The sequence below is a fragment of the Macaca thibetana genome, chromosome 17 (genome assembly GCF_024542745.1).
Source record: "Macaca thibetana thibetana isolate TM-01 chromosome 17, ASM2454274v1, whole genome shotgun sequence".
In the NCBI taxonomy this organism is placed as follows: Eukaryota; Metazoa; Chordata; class Mammalia; order Primates; family Cercopithecidae; genus Macaca; species Macaca thibetana.
Genome location: NC_065594.1, coordinates 4844134 through 4867678, shown reverse-complemented (window position 1 = coordinate 4867678; position 23545 = coordinate 4844134). Strand labels below are relative to the sequence as shown.

Below are 23545 nucleotides of genomic sequence, written 5' to 3'. Positions count from 1 at the left end.
GAAACTAAGATGAAATACTTAACGTTTCCTATTTAACACTACACCTTAAATGTCCAAACCTACACTAAGCTAAAAAGTAGGAATTCCTAACAAAACGTCTTGGCTCTCCTTAAAACAGCAGCTAAGTCACATAAGAAAAGTCTTATTATGTAAACATCAAGAACTCTTAAAAGTGTCAAAACACAACAGCAAAACTCAATCCCAGTTCATTGCTAAAAAACCTATCCTAAATTAAAATTATACTGAAAAGCCTAATGTAAATGTCTTCAGTTTTTCAGGAGGCTTGGGAAGCACTACAAGTGTCAAGTTCTGCCAACATGAAACTACGTTATCCACGTAATGATGCTCATGATTTCATACACAAATAGCCTGCTGGATTTTTAATTCTCTGCAGCCTTCAGAACAAATAACTGTAAATCACACGTGCCTAAGCCCTAGTATATAGATTTTTTCATTTAAAAAAAAACTGAAGAAAGACAAAGAAGTCATTTAAGTCTATTACTCCTCCTCTGAGAAAGATACAGAAGCCACCTTCAGAAGGCAGCAGTCTAAGAAGCTATTTGCTCTGTGCCCATATTCATGTTAATAAAAATTTCATATGCAAATAAAAGCAAAATCCCTCTGATAACTCAAATCTTGTATAGATAAACAGTGACGTATAAAAACAATGTGTAAGCTCTCTCTACCTTCATCTAGATGGTCTAAAATTTGTTACTGGCACTTAAAAGATTTCACGGAAGTCACAGAGCATAAGGGATAACTTACGGGGTACAAAACACCATTCAATAAATAGGGACGTTTCTAAATGTATCTAACAGAGCTCATAAATCTCACATCATGGTGACATGACTAAAATAACTAAAATTTTGACTGGGAAGGCCTGGGAGACCTTTAGAGAAACAAAAGGAGAAAGAAAAGATAATGTAAAATTGTTATCACTATTGTTTAGCTTCTCAGTTCTAAGAATTCATACAATTCAAAGCGAAAACACTGTAAGGTTGTTTAGGTTAATAAATTATAATTTCTGCTATCTGATTAGAAAGCCCTTACGTGGACTTCAAAATTTCAGGGAAGAGTGAAGGCAGTCAATTTCCCCAAAGCCTGGCAAATGTCACAGGCAAAATTAAAGCCTATGAGCAAAAGGCTCAAGAATACACCAAATTAGGCTGATATTCTCAACCACCACAGAGGACAAAGACCAAATCTATATTGTCTACCTTTGCATTTCCCGAGCCCAGCACATAGTAGGCACTCATTTAGAGAATGAACACACATCTCCATATGTCCACGAGCTCAAAATGTATGAGTGAAAACCTATGAATTTCTCAAAATAACACTGTCTAGATAAGAAAGTTAAACACACACACACACACAAACCCTTGACAGGAGGTCTTGCTTCAAGTTTAGGTATTTATCATAGAATATATTCACTTACAACATAACTTTTTATATAACTGACATTTCTCAAGTTTTATTTAATAGAATGGAAATTCACTATGTTTAAAGAGCACTTAACCAAACCTACACTTATCTACTTTAGGATTAATACTGGCTCTAAAAAGTAAACTATTAACTGGTTAAGTAATAATGAGAGCTGATGGTCATAATTATGGGATTGATTCCTTTTAAGAAGTTATCAATCCTCAAAGGAATCAATCCCATAATGACTTTTTCCCTCCGTAACTTGAGAATGCAATGCTACACTCCACTCAGTTAGAGAGCTACCAGACAGTGCTCATGCGAGCCACTACTCACACGTGTCCAGCCACGGAATATGGAGGATTTGACATAAATCTATCATCAACCCTTTACTTATGGCAAGTCAATTCTGTCAACTCCAAATGTGAAGAACAATGTTTTAAACTGCCAATAGTGAAAACCAGAGAATGCTTCCCTAGTATAGGTAGCCTGAATGCAATCTAAATATGTATTAATTTTTTTTGTATTATAATGTACTATTGGACTATATGGAACTCTCAGAAAGACACATGCTATTGAGTAATAAGCATTACTAAGAAGTTTATGATGATTAAAGCAAAAAAATCTGTATCAATTAAGACTATTTTTCCATCTCAAGCTTCAAACTTGACAAAAGGGATGGCAGGATTAAGATAATTATTAACCTCCGATAGACACAGGACCAAATAAAGCACTGTAGAATGACCACAAAAATGTTTCTCTAATTAGAAGTGTAACTAAACCAAGGAATAAAACAATCTGCTTTCCATGTCACCGATTATTTTCATCTGTTCAACTTCTCAGTTGCTCCTTAATGTGTAATCTACATCTCAAAACATCTTTCTCCTGTGCTTAATGTGCAATCCACATCTCAAAACATCTTTTTCCGGCTCTTGCTGTTCTGTTCACCTTGAAAAGGTACAATTCTAGCATGTATCTTCTTCAAAAGTTGGTTTAGAGGGCCTGTATTCTGTTTACAGTCAACATACATACAAACAAGCCTACTGATCTTCAACATAACTTCAGTCAATAAAAGCATACTTCATCCTGAATGTGGGTAATCGCTATGTATGAGGAAAATGAGAATGCACCATCTATCAGTATCATATATGAAAAATTCAATGTAAGAATGGATGATCTCTGACTTTAAAACAATAAATGGTACAGTCATGATTTCAGAATCTAATGTTATTCTTAAATGTAATTCACTAGTGAAACACCATATTCGAAAGGGCATTTATAGCAATACAGCAAATAACATTAAGTAAATTCACAATATTCAGTATCTAATTGATGTATAATTATTGCTAAGACTACCCTGCCTTTTTTATCAGGTATGTTTATAATTGTGTCCATCACGATTTTAGATTGTATTGGAACAGCTACTCATATAAATTTCTTCAGTGCTCACACAAATGGAAGACTTATAAAAACGCACATAAATGTTCTGCATTGGAACAGTAAGAAGCTATAACTTGAATGCGTTCAGACCTGTAGCAGGCTGTTGCTGCTGTGTAAGTGTTGCAGCCATGGCAACGGCTGCTGCGTTTGGCATGGTGCTGAAAGGGGTGGGTCCAGTAGTAACTCTGGGTGTGTTCTGCCACTTCTTGGCTTCTGCTCGCCTTGTTTCAAACACATCAACAGCATCTCCCAAGAACATTTTCCTGTAGCCAAGGTACTGTTCTTTCAGAACCTAAAGAATAAAAAATAAACAAAAAGGCTAAATGAAGTTCCACATTGACTATGGTAATACATGGATGAATATAACCATGAGTTACCAAAGACATTGCCAATATTATACATTCAATCTGAACTGCAAATAGAGTGCTAATAATGCACTTTCGTGTAGGAAGTGATGAGTTCAAGAGTTCTACTGCTCCCTTGAATAGTTTACTCCCTATCTTTACAATATGCTTCCTAAAATACTGTCTTTGTGAGGCCTTGTTTGAAATCAATCAGCTGGCCGGGCGCGGTGGCTCACGCCTGTAATCCCTGCACTTTGGGAGGCCGAGGCGGGCGGATCACGAGGTCAGGAGATCGAGACCATCCTGGCTAACACGGTGAAACCCCGTCTCTACTAAAATACAAAAAATTAGCCGGCGCGGTGGCGGGCACCTGCAGTCCCAGCTACTCGGGAGGCTGAGGCAGGAGAATGGCGCGAACCTGGGAGGCGGAGCTTGCAGTGAGCCGAGATGGTGCCACTGCACTCCAGCCTGGGCAACAGAGTGAAGACTCCGCCTCAAAAAAAAAAAAAAAAAAAAAAAAAAAAGAAATAAATCAGCTATGCTTTTAGACAGAGTAGTATCTAAATAAACACTCCATCAATGTGAAGATGGATGAAAAGACTTTAAAAATAAATATTCCAGTTTCTCAAGAAACTTTCCCCTCAAATGTCCAACCTTTTCATAGCCTTTTGATTAAAACAGTTAAAAAAAGAAAAAAAAGTCAGCACTAAATACATATATTTTTAAATACATTTTTTAGAAGGCCTGGGTAACACATGCTAAAATAAGATGTTGCACCTCAGCAGAATGCTTGGAGGGTATCAGGAGGGCTTCTACTTTATTGCTATTATTTGACCAATGAACAATGAGACTTGATCCATGTTAAAGTTATGAACCCAACTACCCACCTCAAAAAAAAAAAAATGAGTTTATAACTCCAAAGAAAGAAAAATTTCCAAGTTCATAAAGTGAGCTGCTTTTACCCAATGCAGCATCTGCCTTGATTAAAGCCATTACCAAGCAACAATTCTGTTTCACTTTAGAATTATTTTATGCTTTCATTGAAGATTTAGCCTAATTTAGATAGGTTTTTAACACTTTTTGAAGAGACACAGATTTTTCATATTTCTTACATTTCTTAGCAGAAATTAATAAACATTAGGTTCTGATTATAACCAGTACAGCACTTAAAAATCTTACTGTTGTTTACAGTATTTAAAAGCTATCATCGCCCTTTTTGTGTGGCTGTCAGTGTTTGATGTTCCAAACTTTGCTACATTTATGATGTATTAAAAAGGGGGGCATGCCAAGAACTGGATATTGGAGAAGATATAAAGCCAGAATCAAGACATATGATGTAAGAAAAACAAGCCTTACCGATCTCTTGCAAATCTACCCTTCCTTTTCCTGAGCAAGCATCAGTATCCCATAAATTTTAGTTCTACTTCAGATAATGGAAAATAATGATCCACTTTAGATACTTAAGACCATTAGTTGAAAGAAACAGGCTGGCCGCGGTGGCTCCCACCTATAATCCCAGCCCTTTGGGAGGTCTAGGCAGGAGGACTCCTTGAGGCCAGGAGTTAAGATCAGCCTGGGCAACACCAAAAGTCCCCCTCTCTACAAAAAGTTAACAAATTAGCTAGGTGTGGTGGTGCGTGCCTATAGTCCTAGCTACTCAAGAGGCTGAAGCTGAGGCTGGAGGATCGCTTGGGCCCAGGAGATTGAGACTGCAGCGAGTCATGATTATGCCACTGCTCTCTAGCATGGACAACAAAGCAAGCCCCTGTCTCAACAAAACAAAAGAAAATAATAAAACAAACAAACAAACAAAAACCTTGACAGCAGCCATGATTTATAAAACAAATTGCTAAAACGTCCAAATGTGTTAATGTTCCTAAGGCCTGGCTGGATAAGATAGTTAATGCCTGTTTCAACAGATTTCCTAATGAAAAACAAAATGAACAAAAAAATGTCTTGTGAGATTTCTATAAGAAATAAAGAAGCCTAGAGCTTAGTTTGCTCACTAAACTAAGCTAAAAATAATGGCAACATACCAAATCTGATCATAAAATATTATTTGGTTCTTGGGAATATCCTTTTGTTCTTGGGTTGCTTAAAGAGTAGGTCAAAATTTCACGTCTACAACATTTATTTAACATGATCTAGGGCAGTTTTATGTGGTCTTCGTCTCACTGTTTTATGGTCACATTACCAAAAATGATATATTTTCCAAACCAGAGAGGAGAAAGTGCTGTTAAAAAAAATAAATAAATAAAGTATATTTACACCTGGCATTTGCTCTAAAATACTTCGAGGGGTAAAAAAGCATTTCCTGTGGAGCAAGTTCGGCAAGGTTCTGATAATGGCTGCAGTTACGTAGTCATACCTGGGCATTCATTATCATGATAGCCTCCTTTTGTGTACATTTGAAAGATTTCGTAACAAAAATTAAGGGAAAAAATTCTGCACAATGGACTTCTAAGTGCCATACATTAATTTTACTAAAAAATTAAAGTAACATTTATTATAGACTAATAAAATTTTTTAAAAATCTGGTAAAATTCCTCCTTTAGAACAAAATTTAAAGATTTGGGTTACAGTTTAAAATCTACTAACGCAAAAAGGTCTAAAGTGCGCTACCATTTCAAAAACAGTGTAATTTAAATGGTTAACTTAAAAAAAATTCTGTTACTATGCATGAGATCAAAATAAAAATGAAAATGTTGATAATTCCAATTAAACTCCATTCTACACAGTTGATAATATCTAGACTCAGGTTTGGCCGCCTGAATTTTAAAGGTTTTTTTGGACCACATATACTCTAAGATTAAAGAGTTTAATTACATTTGCTCAGTTAGTTAGAAAAGATGTACTTACATTTAATATTTCACTTAAATACATTTTCAAAACTAACGTTATTATATGAGAGTCAAAATATTCAGGCTGGGTGCAGTGGCTCATGCCTGTAATCCTAGCACTTTGGGAGGCCGAAGGAGGACTGCCTGAACTTAGTAGTTCGAGACCAGCCTTTGCAACATGGCAAAACCCTGTCTCTACTAAAAATACAAAAAAAAAAAAAAAAAAAAAAAGCAAAAGTCATTCTAAATATTCAGTGATAAATCATTTTATTTACATTATTTAATAAACACAAACAGTTCCCTGCATTTAGAAGGGAGAAATGTTGTAGGCAGGGTTTTAATGCAGTGGCCAATAAACACTTAAAACACACATAAAATTAAGGTAGTATAAAATCATTTTGCTACTAAGAATATTCTTTTTTTTTTTTTTTTTTTTGAGACGGAGTCTCGCTCTGTTGCCCAGGCTGGAGTACAGTGGTGTGATCTCAGCTCACTGCAACCTCCACCTCCTGGGTTCAAGCAATTCTCCTGCCTCAGTCTCCCAGGTAGCTGGGACTACAGGTGCCTACCACCACGCCTGGCTAATTTTTGTATTTTTAGTAGAGACAGAGTTTTACCATATTGGCCAGGCTGGTCTCGAACTCCTAACCTTGTGATTTGCCTGCCTCGACCTCCCAAAGTGCTGGGATTACAGGTGTGAGCCACCACGCCTGGCTAAGAATGTTTATTTTCTATAGTGCTATTTATAGTGGTAAAGAAATAGAAACCACCTAAATATCCAATAGAAAACGGGTTAAACAATGTATGTACAAACACACAACAAACTCCTACGTTAACTATTAAAAATGATATTCAGGAAATATGTGTATTAACATAGAAAGTTATTCACAATACACTGCTTAAAAAAAAGCTGTAATAACAGAGTGTACAGGGTGCTTGGATCTTTTTTAAAAGAACATATACTATCAATCATTATGTCTAGGTATGTTATGGATTAGAGTAGTTTTCATCTTTTCACTTATACGTAATTTTAGCTATTTCTGTACTAAGAATGGATACATTTGTCCCCAGATGAACAAACACTTGGGTCTAGATATCCAGGTAGATAAATGGGCAATGAAAACTTACCTTTACGTTTTCATGAATAGACTGAAGTTGTGCCGCTAAAGCTACAAATGTTTGATAAATTTTCTGCATAGCCATTGACAAATCTATAAAAGAAAATTACATTATCACCCAAATATATATATATATAGAGAGAGAGAGCATAATCCATTTTACTTTTCTATTTGAGTCCAATTTTTGGCATAGTTAACATGTAAGAGAAAAAAACTCTATCAATGTTCTCATGTCTAGAGAACATACAAAGTAGTAGACTGGGAGAAGAATGTCTACAACAGTAATCTGGAGGGAATGCCCTAAGATTTCTGCCCTTGTTACCACAGTAGCAATTCACATAATAAAGCATATTACATTTATAGGGAATAAAGGAGTAGTAAATGACTTCTAAGGGAATTTTCTTAAAGGGGCTACCAGTAGTTATCCAGAATACCTATTATATAACCACATCTATCTCCTATAAACAAAAGTTCAAAAAAAATGACCACAGTAAGCATGTTACCTTGAGGGGTTATATGTGAATTATTTGCTTGAGTGGCAAGATGGTTTTCTAGTTCTTCAATCTGCTGCCTGTACTGCTGAAGTTGTACCTCAAATTGCTGAACCAAGATTCTGAAGTAGCTTTAAAAAACATTTAAAAAGTCAGATGAAATGTTTTCTTAATTCGGAGTGACAAATCCAAATTAAGGAATATTCTGCAATAATGTAACAGTCTTCAAAAGTATCAAGGTTATCCAAGGAAAGGAAGAACTGAATAACTGTGATTGGAAGAGATTACGGAGAAATTACAAATGCACTGTGAATCCCAAATAGGATGCTGAAACAGAAGTACATTAGTGGAAAAACTGGCTGAATTTAAGTAAGTTTAGTAGTTTAGTTAATAATATTGTACAATTTTAGTTTCCTGTTCTTGGTAATTATACTATAGTTATATGTTAACATTAGGAGAAGCAGGGGAAGTGATACAAATAAATTCTCTGTACTACTATTTTGGAAGTTTTCTGTAAGGTTAAAATAAATTTACAATAAAGTAGAAACGTCTACCAACCAGACTGCAGAATTAAGAATTTACAGTTATTTTATCAATGAAATTTATAATCTGAGAACACTGTAGTATACTACAGAAAGCACATGTAATTATTGCTACTTTTCTAATAAATTTACTCACAGAGAGTGCTAGGTAGATTAAAAAAAAAAAAGTATCTTGAGTAGTATACAAAGGAATCTGAATGTTTTTCAGTAAAAAATGGGCAACCATGAAAGCATTTTGCAAAATTAGCTCTGATGGCAGTATTAAGAACAAGACAGAGGGATAAAACAGTAGAGGAAGTCCAGTGAGGAAGCACATCCCATGCCAATCTGAGTAAGAGGAATATCATGGTCATTATGAATTTCCTGATTTTGAGAATTGTTAAGTATGAGAATATCCTTATTTTTAAGAAATATCCACTGAAGTACTTTAGTATAGTGAACATTATTTCTGCAAATAACCCAAACTGGGGGAGAAATGTATATATACATTTAGAGTGTGAGGAACAAAAATATGGTAAGAATGTTAATATGTAGGAAATTGGAATGAAAGACATACAGGAATTTTTAGTTCTCATCTTGAAACTTATCTGTAAGACCAAAATTATAATAAAAAACTAAAAGAATAAAATAAGTAAGGGGCCAGGCGTGGTGGCTCACATCTGTAATCCCAGCACTTTAGGAGTCTGAGGCAGGAGAATCACTTTAGCCTAGGACCAGCCTAGGCAACACTGTGAAATGGCATCTCTACAAGTTAATTAATTAATTAATGGTGAGGGATCAGGAATCAAACAGATCTCCACCACTCAACTCACTTTTGCATACCTCAGTCTCTTTATCGCTAAAACTGGAATAACAACAGCTACAGAGGTCTTATGAAATATGAAGGTAAAGCATGTAGAGTCCTAAGCACACTGCATGGCAAATAGTAAGCATTTGGTAAACATTAGTTATTATTATCTTCATCAACATGGAAGGACATAAAGAGAGAGACAAGATGTATTTTACATGTATGGAAACCAAATGTATATACAAGCTGAGTGATGTGATTGCAGGTTGGTTTTTTTCTTCTACTTATCTATATTTTCTACTTTTTCTTCCAGAACATGTATTACCTATGTAAATGAATAATCGTAATTTTCCATTACCAGCAAAATTTAATAAAATGGAGTAGACTCTGTAAGTAGTATGTACATGAAGTATAAATGCATAATAGTGGTGAAAAGCTCAGATCTTAGCCTTCACTTACCCTGCAGTAAAATGGTGTTAATGGAGATAAACCTTTTTAGGGTTATTATGAAATTTAAAATCCATGTAAAGTGCTTATTAGCTCAGCCTTTCCACATAGCATACTAAAAATATTTAGTTTGTATACTATTATTACTGTTCTGCTTTCTGAAAGTGAGAAACATTTGTTTTTAAAAATCCAGCCACTTACTCAGCAGGAGCTGCATATTCATGTTGAAGTCCAGGTGGTGTCTTCTGGGTTCTTAAAGCGATTTCAGCGTTCTTTAACTCCTAATATACCAGAGGGTTTCAAAAAAAAAAAAGCCAGTTAAGAGTTAGGTTAAAAATACCACACTAAAAAAAATATTCAGTCTCTGGACTGAAACTTCAAACAATACCTTGGAGGTTCACGCTATAAGAACATATTATGGATGAAGCTGCTTCACAAGTTGCTAAAACCTTTCAAGAGCAGATAAATTTCTGTTTGTTTAACAAACTTTATGATAAAATTATAAAGAGCTGTAGATCTATTTTTAAAACTATGATTTCTGTAGGATTCATGAAGTGAATTCACAGACAGTGTAAAGATTATATTACCACTTAAAATCTTTAATATAAATGCAGAAAATGCTTTTTTTAAAGGCAGGTAGCAACAATAATGTTGAGGCTGAGTCAGGCACAATTAACATTTGGGTGCTTGCTATGTACCAAACACTATGCTAAAGGTTACTTCTCAAGGACAACACTACAATGCAGGCAATGTTTCTCTTTTTACAGATGAAGAAATGGATTTACAAAGCCATTAAGTAACTTGCCCAATACCATGTTGTTAGAAGACCGGAGAACGGGATCTTTTAAAGCTTACACACTCAACCATTCTTATATTGTATTCTACCATTCCAGCCAATGTTTTTTCAAGATAAGTATTCTGTTTACCCCCTTTCATTCCACATTCCTATCAATTTCACTGTATTTTCGAACTCTATTTAAGTATTCTTTATTTCACAAAGAGTTACTTTAACTTTATATTCCCTGTAGCAACATCTCTCCCTCACTAAACTGCCAACCTGCTAAGTCGATGACTGTTTTTTTTACATCCTTTTCACTCAACTCAGGCTTCCATCCCACTCCACTCCAATACAAATACATGTGTAGATGATTCAAGACTGACCCTTGCTACCACTCTAAGCACTGACTCTAGCCAGGCCCGGACTCTTATAACACTAAACTGCTTGCAGATCATCAGACATGCCCATACCCTCATTCATGATACTTGCCTCTTTTTCAAGACTCAACGTAAAGGTATTCTACACTGGACAGATGATAAAAGTGCCCACTTGAGGCCTCTGTGCCCCTACAAAACCCTTGTACCTGGGTCATATCACTTGATGGATTTAACTCCCTCCCTAATCTAAGTCTTGATCCCTAATGCCTGCTGAAGCGCCCGGCACACAACAGATCTTTTAAAAATGTTAGTTGAATGACTGGAGAGCTGAACTCAGCAATTTAACTTCAATAAACCATGTAGCCCCGACTCACCCCAAAAGAAGAACTAACTATCCTATTTTAATTTAAACTCAAGTTACTTACTAAAAATGAAGTATATAAAAGACTTTGTCTTCCATAAGATTCTGGTCTACATCACTTCTAACTGCAGAACTTATATTTCCCAGAAAGGCTTTCTTTGAAGAAAACATTTTAGGGTTAAATAAGATTGATACTTTATAGAGGATTCAGAACATTTTTTTCAATTGGTAATTCATTAGACTCTTAGTAGATTATTAGTTCCTGTCTACTAGAAATTGGAATAATCTTAGATCAAATTTCTTTAAAAATATTTTTTTTCTCTTTTTCTTCTTCCCCTTTGACCTGGTGAGCAGGAAATAAAAATTTGTTTTAAATTTATTAAGTTCCAGGGTAGATGTGCAGGATGTGCAGGTTTGTTACATAGGTAAACATGTGCCACGCGGTTTGCTGCACCTATCAGCTCATCACCTAGGTATTAAGCCCAATATGCACTAACTATAAAATTCCTGAAATTCAGCTCAGATGATTCTTCCTTAAGGAAACTTTGAATCCCAACCTCTTATTCCTTTGCCACCTTTAAGTTCTTCTCAATCTTTTATTATTTCATTCATCCTCCTAGACTTTTAGTACCTTTGGAGTTGTCTTTTTATCTCTAAAAGACTATTAACATGCCCACTATATGACAGCTACTCCACCAACAACGGTGAATGGAATCATTCAGTTTTAGAGTTAAAATGGGTCCCATATAGCATTCACTTCTTTCTTTCAAGTTTGCCTCCTTCATTATTTTGCTCTAATGATGTTTCCCATATAACTTATATATAATTTCAAATATTTCACATAATTTCATGTGATATTTAATCACAGTCTAAACATTTTCCAGTATAAAAACATAATTAACTCTTTCTATTCCCTAGAAAGGACATACGTGATGATTAGGAAGAGTAAGTGGAGGGGAAACATGGGGCAATACAGGTGGAGTATCCCATATTCAAAAAGCTTGGGACCGGAAGTGTTTTGGATTTCAGAATTTTTCTGATTCTGGAATATCTGCACACAGCACCTTGGGGATAGAACGCAAATTTAAACGCAAAATTCATTTGTGTTTCTTATACACATAGCCGGAAAGTAACTGTATACAATTTTAATAATTTTGTACATGAAACGCAGTTTTAACTGTAACCTATCCCACGAGTTCAGGTGTGGAATTTTCCACCTGTAGCATCATGTTAGCACTCAAAAAGTTTTGGATTTTGCAACATTTCAGATTTTGGATTAGGGACGCTCAACCTGTATTACATTCATGTTTAACCAAGAAAATGTGTTAAGAGACCAGGAAATCTGAGAACAGACACTAACATCTTTGAAATCCCTTTAGCCATTACAGTTTCGAGTAGCTCTTTTAGTAACACATCATTATTAAAAAGATTACAAGATATTCTCCAATAGTGGACTTAAAGACCCAAAAGCACCTTTAAAAATTTTACTTAAAATACTACCATTTCATTTGTGAAGTTCATAGCCCTCTGATAAATCCACAGCAAACAGGTGTGTCTCACATGAAGTTCATTAACAGATCAGTGACAACTTTACGGAAAGATTTCTAGACTGCTATGATGAGATCAAGTACGTTCCGTAATTATGATAAATACAACAAAAATAAATCACCTATCATCATCCTTTCCCACTGAGGTAGAAACGAACTACATATTAAATATGTATTGTATATTACACCATAGGCAGGAAAAACAAGTAGACATTAGTGACAGACAATATTAGCCACATTACCATTGATTTTTATTTTTTTGAGACGGAGTTTTGCTCTTGTTGCCCAGGCTGGAGTGCAATGGTGCAATCTCAGCTCACTGCAACCTCCGCCTTCTGGGTTCAACCGATTCTCCTGCCTCAGCCTCCGGAATAACTGGGATTAGACGCATGCGCCACCACGCCTGGCTAATTACTGTATTTTTAGTAGAGATGGGATTTCACCATGTTGGTCACGCTGGTCTCGAACTCCTGACATCAGGTGATTCACCTGCCCCAGCTTCCCAAAGTGCAGGGATTATAAAGCGTGAGCCACCAGACCCGGCCTACTATTTTTATTAACTAAGATTTAACCATGACTTGCAAGTCATCACTCAAATTTACAGAGTTAAAAAAACATTATTTTCTGACTAGCTATGTTTCCTCTTATATAATAGACCAATTTAGCCAGCAACTACGCTTATGAAACCTAGTTAGTTAACAGCATAAGCTCTGGAGTTGGATTGCCAGGGTCTGAATCCAGGCGCTTCCATTTACTAACAAAGCTCTGTGTTTTTTTTCTTATTTATATAATGGGGATAATAATACCTACCTTGTTGGGCCTTTTCAGAAAACTTAACAGTTTAAACAGATATAAATTGCTTAGGATACTGTCTTGTATACAGAAAATGCTTAATAAAAACTCATTATTAGAGTGTATGAGCTATCTGGTTTCCTACCAGTATGTATGTATCAAACTTTATAATTAAAAACAAACAAAACAAAAAAACAAAACACCTTATTTCAATTTTGGGAAAAAACAAAACAAAAAAATCGTAAGGTAAAATGGCCATAAGATGGTATACCTGAGCAGTTTCTATTTTCAATTTGTCAATGTTGAGAGTGTTTCTCTGTATTCCACTGGCAGCCAATGACAGGAGCTGCTTCAGAGCTTTAATATCTTCTTGTACCTTAAGCATTGCTTTTGAAGACATTCTACTAATTTCTTCTTGAACTTGTTTCTGCTCCTTCACAAATTTCCTAAAAAGTATATATTTAAAACTGAGTTTTTAAAAGTATATCTTTGGTTTCTTACAAAAATATATACATACTTAAAACAGTCCAAGTGTTTTAAAAAACAAAACTAAAAATTCATCTACAGTTCACACTTTTTTACAGAAGGGTAGTTATAGAATTTTAATTCCCGTTGTTCTGCTTTCTTTCTGATTTCTAAAAGCATTAACATGTTAACCCTAGTTAAGAGATGCTCCTCTAGGATGCGATTTGAGGAGGAAGAGATGCTCGCCTTAAGAAATATTCTAGAATTCTTCAAGTGTTATTTATCTTCACTTACTGGAGATTTTCAACATCCTGGCAGATGACAGGAGGTAGATTTTCATCCTTCAGAGCTTTACTATCCCTAAGAAAAATGCAAAACATGTATAAAGATCACTGAGATTTTAAAAAGTTGACAGCTGAGTTTTAATAGAGTATTAGAGTATTAAGACACAAGAAAATATAACAAAAAAGCACGTATAGCTTCTTTGGATGATTTCAAAGTTCTTTATAAAAAACAATAAATTTCTTGTAAATAGAATCTATAAAATAATTTTAACAATTCGTCCGACATGAAGATTTCTTATCTAAGACTGGCATCTATTAAAAACATACTTAAAAGCATTTGACTAAATGTCTAACAAAAAAATCAGAAAATACTGCAAACTGGGTGAGATGTTAAACTAAGTTCCCTCTGGCTTAAAGATTCTGACAATTTGTTCAGTTCCAAAATATTAAGGTATTCATTAAAGAAAGCTACAAAATTTCTCATTTCAATTAGTTCTTCAACATGCATTAAAATGAAAAAGTAAGACCTAGGCAGAGCTTACAGGAATAAAAAATATTTAATGAGAACAAGAACAAGTGAAATTTGGCATGCTGCAATGGAACCATGAGTTAGATTTCATAACCCTTACACAGCTCTTAGTTTTAGTCTTCTTCATTTAAATAGTAAGCTAAAACACACATAGGATATTTGTAAGGAGTGAATTTGTCATGCATTTATGAATGCTTTATTTAATACAGTACAAATCATGTAAGAAAATAAAATTGGTAATAAGAAGAATGACCAATTTCAAACATATATATGACGTATATGGAGGCTACTCTCCTCACTGAAAACACCAGGACATAAAATGGGACTGGCACAATAATTCATATCTTTTTTAAATGCTCCAAAGGTAAAGTTCCATGAGTTGTTCAATATTTAATAGACTAAAGAAATAAACACACATATTTGTATTTATTTATATTATTTAGGGAAATACCAAACACCTTTCTAGAAAGAAATAGTTTTAAATTTTTTTAATGACTGAAAACTAAAGATTTGACCTTTCATTATCTTTCCAGAACATGTGTCTATTATTTTACTTTTAACAAATACCGTTAAAAAAGTTTTTTCTCCTAAATGTACATGATTCTATTTACTTCCAATTATACCATCTGTCTACAATTTAATAAGTTAAACTCTTCAATTAAAATGTCTTAAGGGTAAATTTGTAAACTTACTCTGGTCTTGTTCCCGTTTTATCACCTAGAAAATTCAAGAAGCTTCATGTAAAAAAAGTAGGTAATTGAACAACAGACTCCAAATACAAGTTTTAAATTAACACAAATTAAAGTATAAATATAAACTGTTAAGCATTTTTTTGCTTGCCTCTTAAACATCATGTGATGTCATGACTCGTCATGAACTCAGAAGCATAGCATTTTATGAAGACATCAGTACACATAAGCAGATATATATGGCAGATGTACATCTACTTTCAAGGGCAAGAATCTTCCTTTCTCAACCATCTTCCATGAAAAATATCCTGTATGGAAAATGTACATTGTTGCCTACCAGTTTAACTCCTGAAAACTTTACCTTACACTTTTTAAGGTCCTATCAGTACAGAATACTATGTCAGATTACCTGAACTACTCCAATCTGACAATCCCTTAAAACAAATATCACAATTTATCTTCCCATCTGCCATGAATACCTTATCACACCCTCACAACAACAGACATATTTTTTAAAAAACCTTTGCCAGTTATGTAGGTGAAAAATGCCACTTCATAATAATTCTTAGTTTATATTTGGTGAAAAAAACCATTTTCTTCAAATGCTCATGAGACAAGTATATTTCTCCTTTTGTGAACTGCTTGTGATTTGCAAACTTTTCTTGAGGTGTTTTTCTTATTTGTAAGAGCTATTTCAGCATTAAGTATATTATTTGTCTCCTTTACATAATTTCATAAGTATTTCTAATATTAGACCCTTGTTAAGATATATCTAAATTTCAGAGATGTTAAAATGTGAAAAAAAAAAGCACCTAAAAATCAAGCATTTTGGGCAGACTGCATGAACCCAGGAATTGGAGACCAGCCTGTGCAACAGGGCAAAACCCTGTCCCTTCAAATTTTTTTTTCACTTTTGAGACAGTGTCTCACTCTATTGCCCAGGCTGGAGTGCAGTGGTGTGATCTCAGCTCACTGCAACCTCTGCCACCCAGGTTCAACCGATTCTCCTGCCTCAGCTTCTTGAGTAGCTGGGATTATAGGCTCCTGCCACCATGCCCGGCTGGTTTTTGTATTTTTGGTAGAGACAGAGTTTCACCATCTTGGCCAGGCTGGTCTTGATCTCCTGACCTCGTGATCCACCTGCTCTGGCCTCCCAAAGTGCTGGGATTACAGGCGTGAGCCACTGCGCCTGGCCAAAAAAAATGTTTTTAATTAGCTAGGTGTGGTGCTGTGTACTTGTGGTCCCAGCTACTCAGGAGGCTAAGGTAGGAGAATCACTTGAGCCAGGGAGTGGAGGTTTCGGAGAGGTGAGATCACATCCACTGCATTCCAGCCTGGGTGACAGAGCAAGACTCTGTATCAAAAAAAAAAAAAAAAAAAAAAAAAATCAAGCATTTTACTTTCCTCATTTACATTTTACCTCTGCACATGGGGTTTTACTTTTCTACCTCTTTTATCCAACTGTAATTTATGTTTCCGTGTTTTGTATTTTACCGAGTTTAAGATTTTTTAATTTCATATTTAGTATCTCTAAAATTGCCACCTATCTTCTATAGATGTCCTAGATTTTATGAGATATGGAAATAAAATTAGGGATTTAATTTTATGTTTTTCCAAATAATTCACCAACTTTTAAACTGACTAGCATATTATTTCTTTGATATATTTTATTACATTTTATAAATACTTATGTACACACAAATATGTATATAAAAAACTTGAGCCTGTTTTTACCATGGATCCCTGATTACCATGGACCCCCAATTAATCTACCTAGCTTTGCCTCAATAACACACGTGGACCACTACAAAAGCTTCCTAACAGTTCTCCATGTCCATTCTTCCCGGATGCTATTTTCCATATGGCTGTCAGAAAGCTCTTAATCTTAAAATACAAATCTCATCACATCCCTTTAACAGACCCAAATTGCCTGAGGTATTAATATAATGACAAAACTCAACGTGGCAAATAAGGCCTCCATGACTTCTGGAACCTCGTCTTTCTCCTCTATGGCTAATCTGGCCTTCAGTCATTTCTTCAAAAGGTCAAGGTCCTTCTCAACTCTAGTCTCACTCGATGCTTTACCCTCTTCACTGAATGCTGTTTACTGCTACTCTCCATCTGGTTAAACCCCACACTGGTACTGCAGGGCCCAAGCTAACTGATACAACTACTAGAAAAAAAGAAATCGGCCGGGCGCGGTGGCTCAAGCCTGTAATCCCAGCACTTTGGGAGGCCGAGATGGGCGGATCACGAGGTCGGGAGTTCGAGACCATCCTGGCTAACACGGTGAAACCCCGTCTCTACTAAAAAAATACAAAAAACTAGCCGGGCGAGGTGGCGGGCGCCTGTAGTCCCAGCTACTCGGGAGGCTGAGGCAGGAGAATGGCATAAACCCGGGAGGCGGAGCTTGCAGTGAGCTGAGATCCAGCCACTACACTCCAGCCCGGGCGACAGAGCGAGACTCCGTCTCAAAAAAAAAAAAAAAAAAAAAAGAAAAAAAGAAATCATTTGGATTAAAAAAAAATCCCTTGATATGAGCATTAGATAAAAGGAAACGGGGATGTAGTAATCAGAGATCCATAGTAGAAACACACCCAAATTTTTTATATACATGTTTGTGTATACATATTTATAAAATTTAATGTCATATCTAAGACATTTATTGCATTTATTCTATATATTCTCCTTGCTCAACTCTATCTTAGGTACACTATGAAAGCAGGAAGATGTGGGGAGCGGCAGAGGAGGGGAGATTAATTTCTCACATTTATTTATCTTACTCTTCTGCCTTAGCCTGCTCTTTCAGCCTAAAAACAATTATAATAGAGAAGTACTCTCATGCTTAAAATAAAAGTAATAAAAGTGGTACCAGGCTATTCCATTTTGAACAAATAAGCTGCTAAGGCTGCTAATTATGGAGCTGCTACAAAGAAAACTAAGTAAAAACAAACTTTGTTTAGAAATTAGTCAATTTTCATTGAAAGAGAAACCTAAACTTTGTAAAAGTTTAAAAAGGTTTTACCAACTTTTAAAATAGTAATTCAACCTAGAATAGTATCTCCTTATAATAAAACCTGTGTCTGTTTTTTTTTTTTTAAGTCATATATACACAGATACTATTTCACATCTTCATCCATTTATCTCATTCTTCAGAGAAGGTCAATATATATGTATACACCCTAGTATATATGGTATATATTTCTAGTGAAACATGCTTTCATCAGAAGCAGAAGAGATGGTGCAAAACAAAGTAACACACAGAACAATAAAAACATTTTCACGGCCGGGCGCGGTGGCTCAAGCCTGTAATCCCAGCACTTTGGGAGGCCGAGATGGGCGGATCACGAGGTCAGGAGATCGAGACCATCCTGGCTAACACGGTGAAACCCCGTCTCTACTAAGAAATACAAAAAATAGCCGGGCGAGGTGGCAGCGCCTGTAGTCCCAGCTACTCAGGAGGCTGAGGCCAGAGAATGGCGGGAACCCGGGAGGCAGAGCTTGCAGTGAGCTGAGATCCCGCCACTGCACTCCAGCCTGGGCTACAGAGCGAGACTCCGTCTAAAAAAAAAAAAAAAAAAAAACAAAAAAACATTTTCACAATGAATTTGGATTAGCAAATTTTTAAAACCAATATTCAATGTGGCAAGGGCACAGCAAGAAAGGTATTTTCATACTGGTTAGGGGGTAAACTGGTAACATCTTTCTGGGAAAGCGATTTCACAATCTATATACTAACAGTCTCCAAAATATCCCTCTCTTTAAGCCAATGATCCAATTTCTAGGTATTTTCCCTAAGAAATAACCCAAAGTATAAACAAACATTGCTAATGAAAGGAGACACTTATGCGTCTGGCTCTGCTAAGGTTTTACAAATAGCAACCCTCAAACCATTTAACAGATAAGGAAAACTAAAGCACACAATATAAGTAACTTCAATAAGGTCAAAGAGCTTACAAGCAGTTGAGCCAGGATCTGAACCCAGGCAATTCCACTCCATAGTAGACACTCTTAAACTACTATATTATGTTGCCTTTTTAGATAAAGATGCCCAATGTTTTACTTCCCAGAGTAAAACATCTGGAAATAAACATCTAACAAGAGAACAATGGTTGACTAAATTATCCATCCATAAAACTGATATTAAGCAGCATTAAAATATTTAAAAAGAATTACCAACAGACAAATGCTTCTGATATGTTACATAAGAACAGACTACAAAACAATACTGCGTATGTATCATGATCCCTATTAAAAAATACATATTCGTATACACATTAAGATAGCTACATAAGACAAGCACATACAAATCTGTTATCTACAAAAATAAAACCTTAAATGAACACACACAAAATTTGTGAAATATTAATACAAACAAATTTAAAAGTAAAAACTGTTACTACTAAATATAAACTACTAATCTTTCACACAAAAGAATTTACAGCAACCTAGACATTCCCTCAACAGTACTGTTAGAACATAAAAGTTACAACAGCATTACTACTTACTCTTTTTATCTGAGGAGCTACTGAAATCTATACCACCAAGGCCTTCATTGCCTGCAGTTGAAGTAGCTGCTGTAGTTCCCAAAGTCAACCCTAAAGCATTCTGTCCAAGTCCTATAAATAAAACATCACTTATAAATTCCACCGAAAGACAACAATTTTCCCTTACTGTTCAAAGGACTTTAATGCTTTTAAAGTTGGATCCTAGATTTTCTTGATATTTGATTTAGGCAAATAACAAGAAACAAGTCTGGAGCATGTTTTGGTCAAAGACTGATACCCTTTCTTGAATGCAATGGTATATGTAGGTTGGATGATGCGATTTGTCATTATTAGACGGGCCAGAATGTATATCAATTTAATAAGTAGACATTCAATCTTTGTTATAAAGGGGTTTTGTTAGAGGGCTTTTAAACCCTCTCTACAAAAGCAGTTTCAGTTGGTGTATTTTCAGGTGAATACATCTTGCCTTCTGAACACACTTTGTAACTGCATACTTTTAAGAGAGCCTAGTGTGAATTTGTAAGATTTGAATATAACATGTATTGAATATAATTTCATACTCCCAAATTCTTTTCACAAACTTAAAAAAAAGTATTAGAATTCATTTGTTTATTTAAATCTTCCCTCCCTGACAAAAAGAATAAAAAGGACCAGACTATGGTTAATCATAAGTCATTAATGTATACTTGTGAGTCAAGTAGCAAAATTTCAAGAATCTTGCGTTGATAAATCTCTATTTCTTTATTATTATTATTTTGAGATGGAGTTTCACTCTTGTTGTCCAGGCTGGAGTGCAACGGCATGATCTCGGCTCACTGCAACGGCTGCCTCCCCAGTTCAAGTGATTCTCCTGCCTCAGCCTCCCAAACAGCTTGGATTATAGGCACGCAGCACCATACCCGGCTAATTTTGTCTTTTTACTAGAAACGGGGTGTTTCACCACGTTGGCCAGGCCGGTCTCAAACTTCTGACCTCAGGTGATCCACCTGCTTTGGCCTCCCAAAGTGCTGGGATTACAGGTGTGAGCCCCCGCGCCCAGCCTAATAAATCTATACTTCTATAAGACCATGCATTCCTGAGCTGATATAACTTTTGTTCTTTTTAGAAAAAATGTTATCTCTAGATCAATTTACTGACTCCTTAAACAGGCTCTTCTTTGTTTTCTTATCTAGTTAGTCAATATTGAGAAAGAGGAAAATGGATTTCTAAAATACGGCTAATAGGTCGGGTGCAGTGGCTTATGCCTGTAATCTCAGCACTTCGGGAGGCGAGGCAGCCAGATCACTTGAGGTCAGGAGTTTGAGACCAGCTTGGCCAACATGGTGAAACCCCCATCTCTACTAAAAACACAAAAATTAGCCAGGCATGCTGGCACACACCTGTAATCCCAGCTACTCAAGAGGCTGAGGCAGGAGAATCTCTCTTGAACCCTGGAGGTGGAGGTTACAGTGAAAGAAGATCACGCCACTGCACTCCAGCCTGGGTGACAGAGCAAGACTCCATCCCAAAATAAATAAATAAATAAAATATGGCGAATACATCCAATTATGTATGAAAACCATCATTTTATAATTTAGTTTTCATATTTAAAGGAAAATATGCAGATTAAAGAGAAAAAGTGATGTGCTCAAAGGGCTAAAATAAAAATAAGTACATTTAAATATAAATATTTACTATTCTGGAGAATAAATACCATCAATTACCTGATGTTCCTGTGTTTGTACTCTGGAAAAGTGAACCTCCCAAACCAGCTAAGGCTCCCCCTAAAGAGAGGCCTGTTGATGCAGTTGTAGTGGTGGCTGTTGTCCCACCCAAATTATTTAGAGTAAATCCTGTGGATGCTGTAAAAAAAAGAGATAGTAAGCTTTCAAAAGGCAACTTATTTAACAGCATCATAGAAAAATACAAATACGGCCGGGCGCGGTGGCTCAAGCCTGTAATCCCTGCACTTTGGGAGGCCGAGACGGGCGGATCACGAGGTCAGGAGATCAAGACCATCCTGGCTAACACGGTGAAACCCCGTCTCTACCAAAAAAGACAAAAAACTAGCCGGGCGAGGTGGCGGGCGCCTGTAGTCCCAGCTACTCAGGAGGCTGAGGCAGGAGAATGGCGGGAACCCGGGAGGCGGAGCTTGCAGTGAGCTGAGATCCGGCCACTGTACTCCAGCCTGGGCGACAGAGTGAGACTCCGTCTCAAAAAAAAAAAAAAAAAAAAGAAAAATACAAATACGATGTTTTTAAAAACTGACATCCATGATAAAATTGGCTCTTTGGAAGAACTACTTGCTAAAGATAAAATTACATACTTAAGAATAAAGAGAAACAGCAGCTTTAAAGCAAAAATCTGGGACAGAAATAAGGGCTTTGAGGAATATTACAATAGTACCAGGTAACTGATTCTAGACAGCAATATTGTCTTCACCCCAGGCCATCAACTTCACCTTCATATTAAATGAATCAAAAGATAGGCGAGGTTTATGCCAAGTCTTTGTCTTTCCCTGTCACTAAATGGCTCCATGAAAACAAAGTCAACATTAACAAGTTTACATTTTACCTCTCTAGCCCTCTCCCCTGCTTTGCTCTTTAAATAGGAACTATCTCCCAAGACAGCCTCTCCTGCTTCAATGCTCAAAGCTGAATTTTCTTCTTTATAAATCAATAATTTCTGTAGTCAAAATCCTAAGTTATGTTTAGTAAAGGTGACTATCTATGTTCTCTAACCAGGTAAAATTGAAATTTAACCATTGAATGCAACGATTTTTCATTCTACCTCACCTGCTGGAGTTGATGTCAGAGCAGACGAAAGAGTCAGACCGCTAGCTGAGGTAGAAGCAATAGGTAGAGCAAATGGTGTGGCAGATGCTGCAGGTTTGTTGAATCCTAAACTGAAGCCTGTTGTAGCTGCAGATGTAGTGGCTGGCGTTCCTATTTAAATAAATAAATAAGTAAACAAACAAAATTCTACTTTACCTGTAAGTGTTTTATTACACTGGTTTCAATATGGATCCCTAAAAGTTTGTGATACTACCTTTTGCCAACAGAAGGCGGATGTGTCTGTGAGAGAAAATATGTAGAAGTTGAGACTAAACCATGGTGAACACAAAAAAGATGGCTCTTTGAGTTAAGAAAAACAAAAGAATGGCCTGGTACTGGCTCATGCCTGTAATCCCAACACTTAGGGAGGCCCAAATGGGCAGATCGCTTGAGGTCAGGAGTTCGAGACCAGCCTGGCCAACATGGTGAAATGCCTCCTCTACTAAAAATACAAAAATTAGTCGAGTATGGTGGTGCACACCTGTAACCCCAGCTACTCGGGATGCTGAGGCATGATAGTCACTTGAATCTGGGAGGGGGAAGCTGCAGTAAGCTGAAATCGCACCACTGCACTCCAGCCTGGGAGACAAGAGACTCTGTCTCCAAAAAAAAAAAAAAAAAATCTAATCAATGTAATAATACATCGATTTTAATTCTACTCCTAGATTTACCTCTAATGCAGCATTTATCCTCCTCCTTTCCCTCTCAGCAGAAAAATGGTCCCTCCTCTCTAATACCCATTCTCTATTCCTTTCTTCTGGCCCCTGTGTCTCTGTCTGCCCCCAGCTGTCTCCCTATTCCTTTTCAGCCCTTTTCTTATGTAGCTGTCTTTCCTCTGTTCATGTCTTAAATGATACTTCCTAGGATTCTATTCCTACTTCCTTACTTCCCCAATGACTCACCCACTTTCATCATTTCAACTACAGGTGATTAAGTCTAAACTGATACTCACCTAAGTCCTCACTGTCTAGTTC

At 36.2% G+C, this 23545-nt stretch overlaps 1 protein-coding gene across 3 annotated transcripts in view; it reads right to left on the bottom strand.

Annotated features, from left to right (window-relative positions):
• The window catches only part of NUP58 (nucleoporin 58), a 50355-nt gene that overhangs the window by 15623 nt on the left and 11187 nt on the right, over positions 1-23545 (bottom strand). For all 3 annotated transcript variants that reach the window (XM_050766867.1, XM_050766865.1, XM_050766866.1), the window contains 10 exons: positions 22533-22682; positions 21462-21599; positions 19759-19869; positions 15254-15278; positions 14043-14108; positions 13555-13729; positions 9630-9709; positions 7665-7783; positions 7172-7254; positions 2950-3151 (listed from right to left, as the gene is read on the bottom strand). In XM_050766867.1, coding sequence (XP_050622824.1) covers positions 2950-3151; positions 7172-7254; positions 7665-7783; positions 9630-9709; positions 13555-13729; positions 14043-14108; positions 15254-15278; positions 19759-19869; positions 21462-21599; positions 22533-22682 — 1149 coding nt within the window. The remainder of the gene's footprint in view (positions 1-2949; positions 3152-7171; positions 7255-7664; positions 7784-9629; positions 9710-13554; positions 13730-14042; positions 14109-15253; positions 15279-19758; positions 19870-21461; positions 21600-22532; positions 22683-23545) is intronic.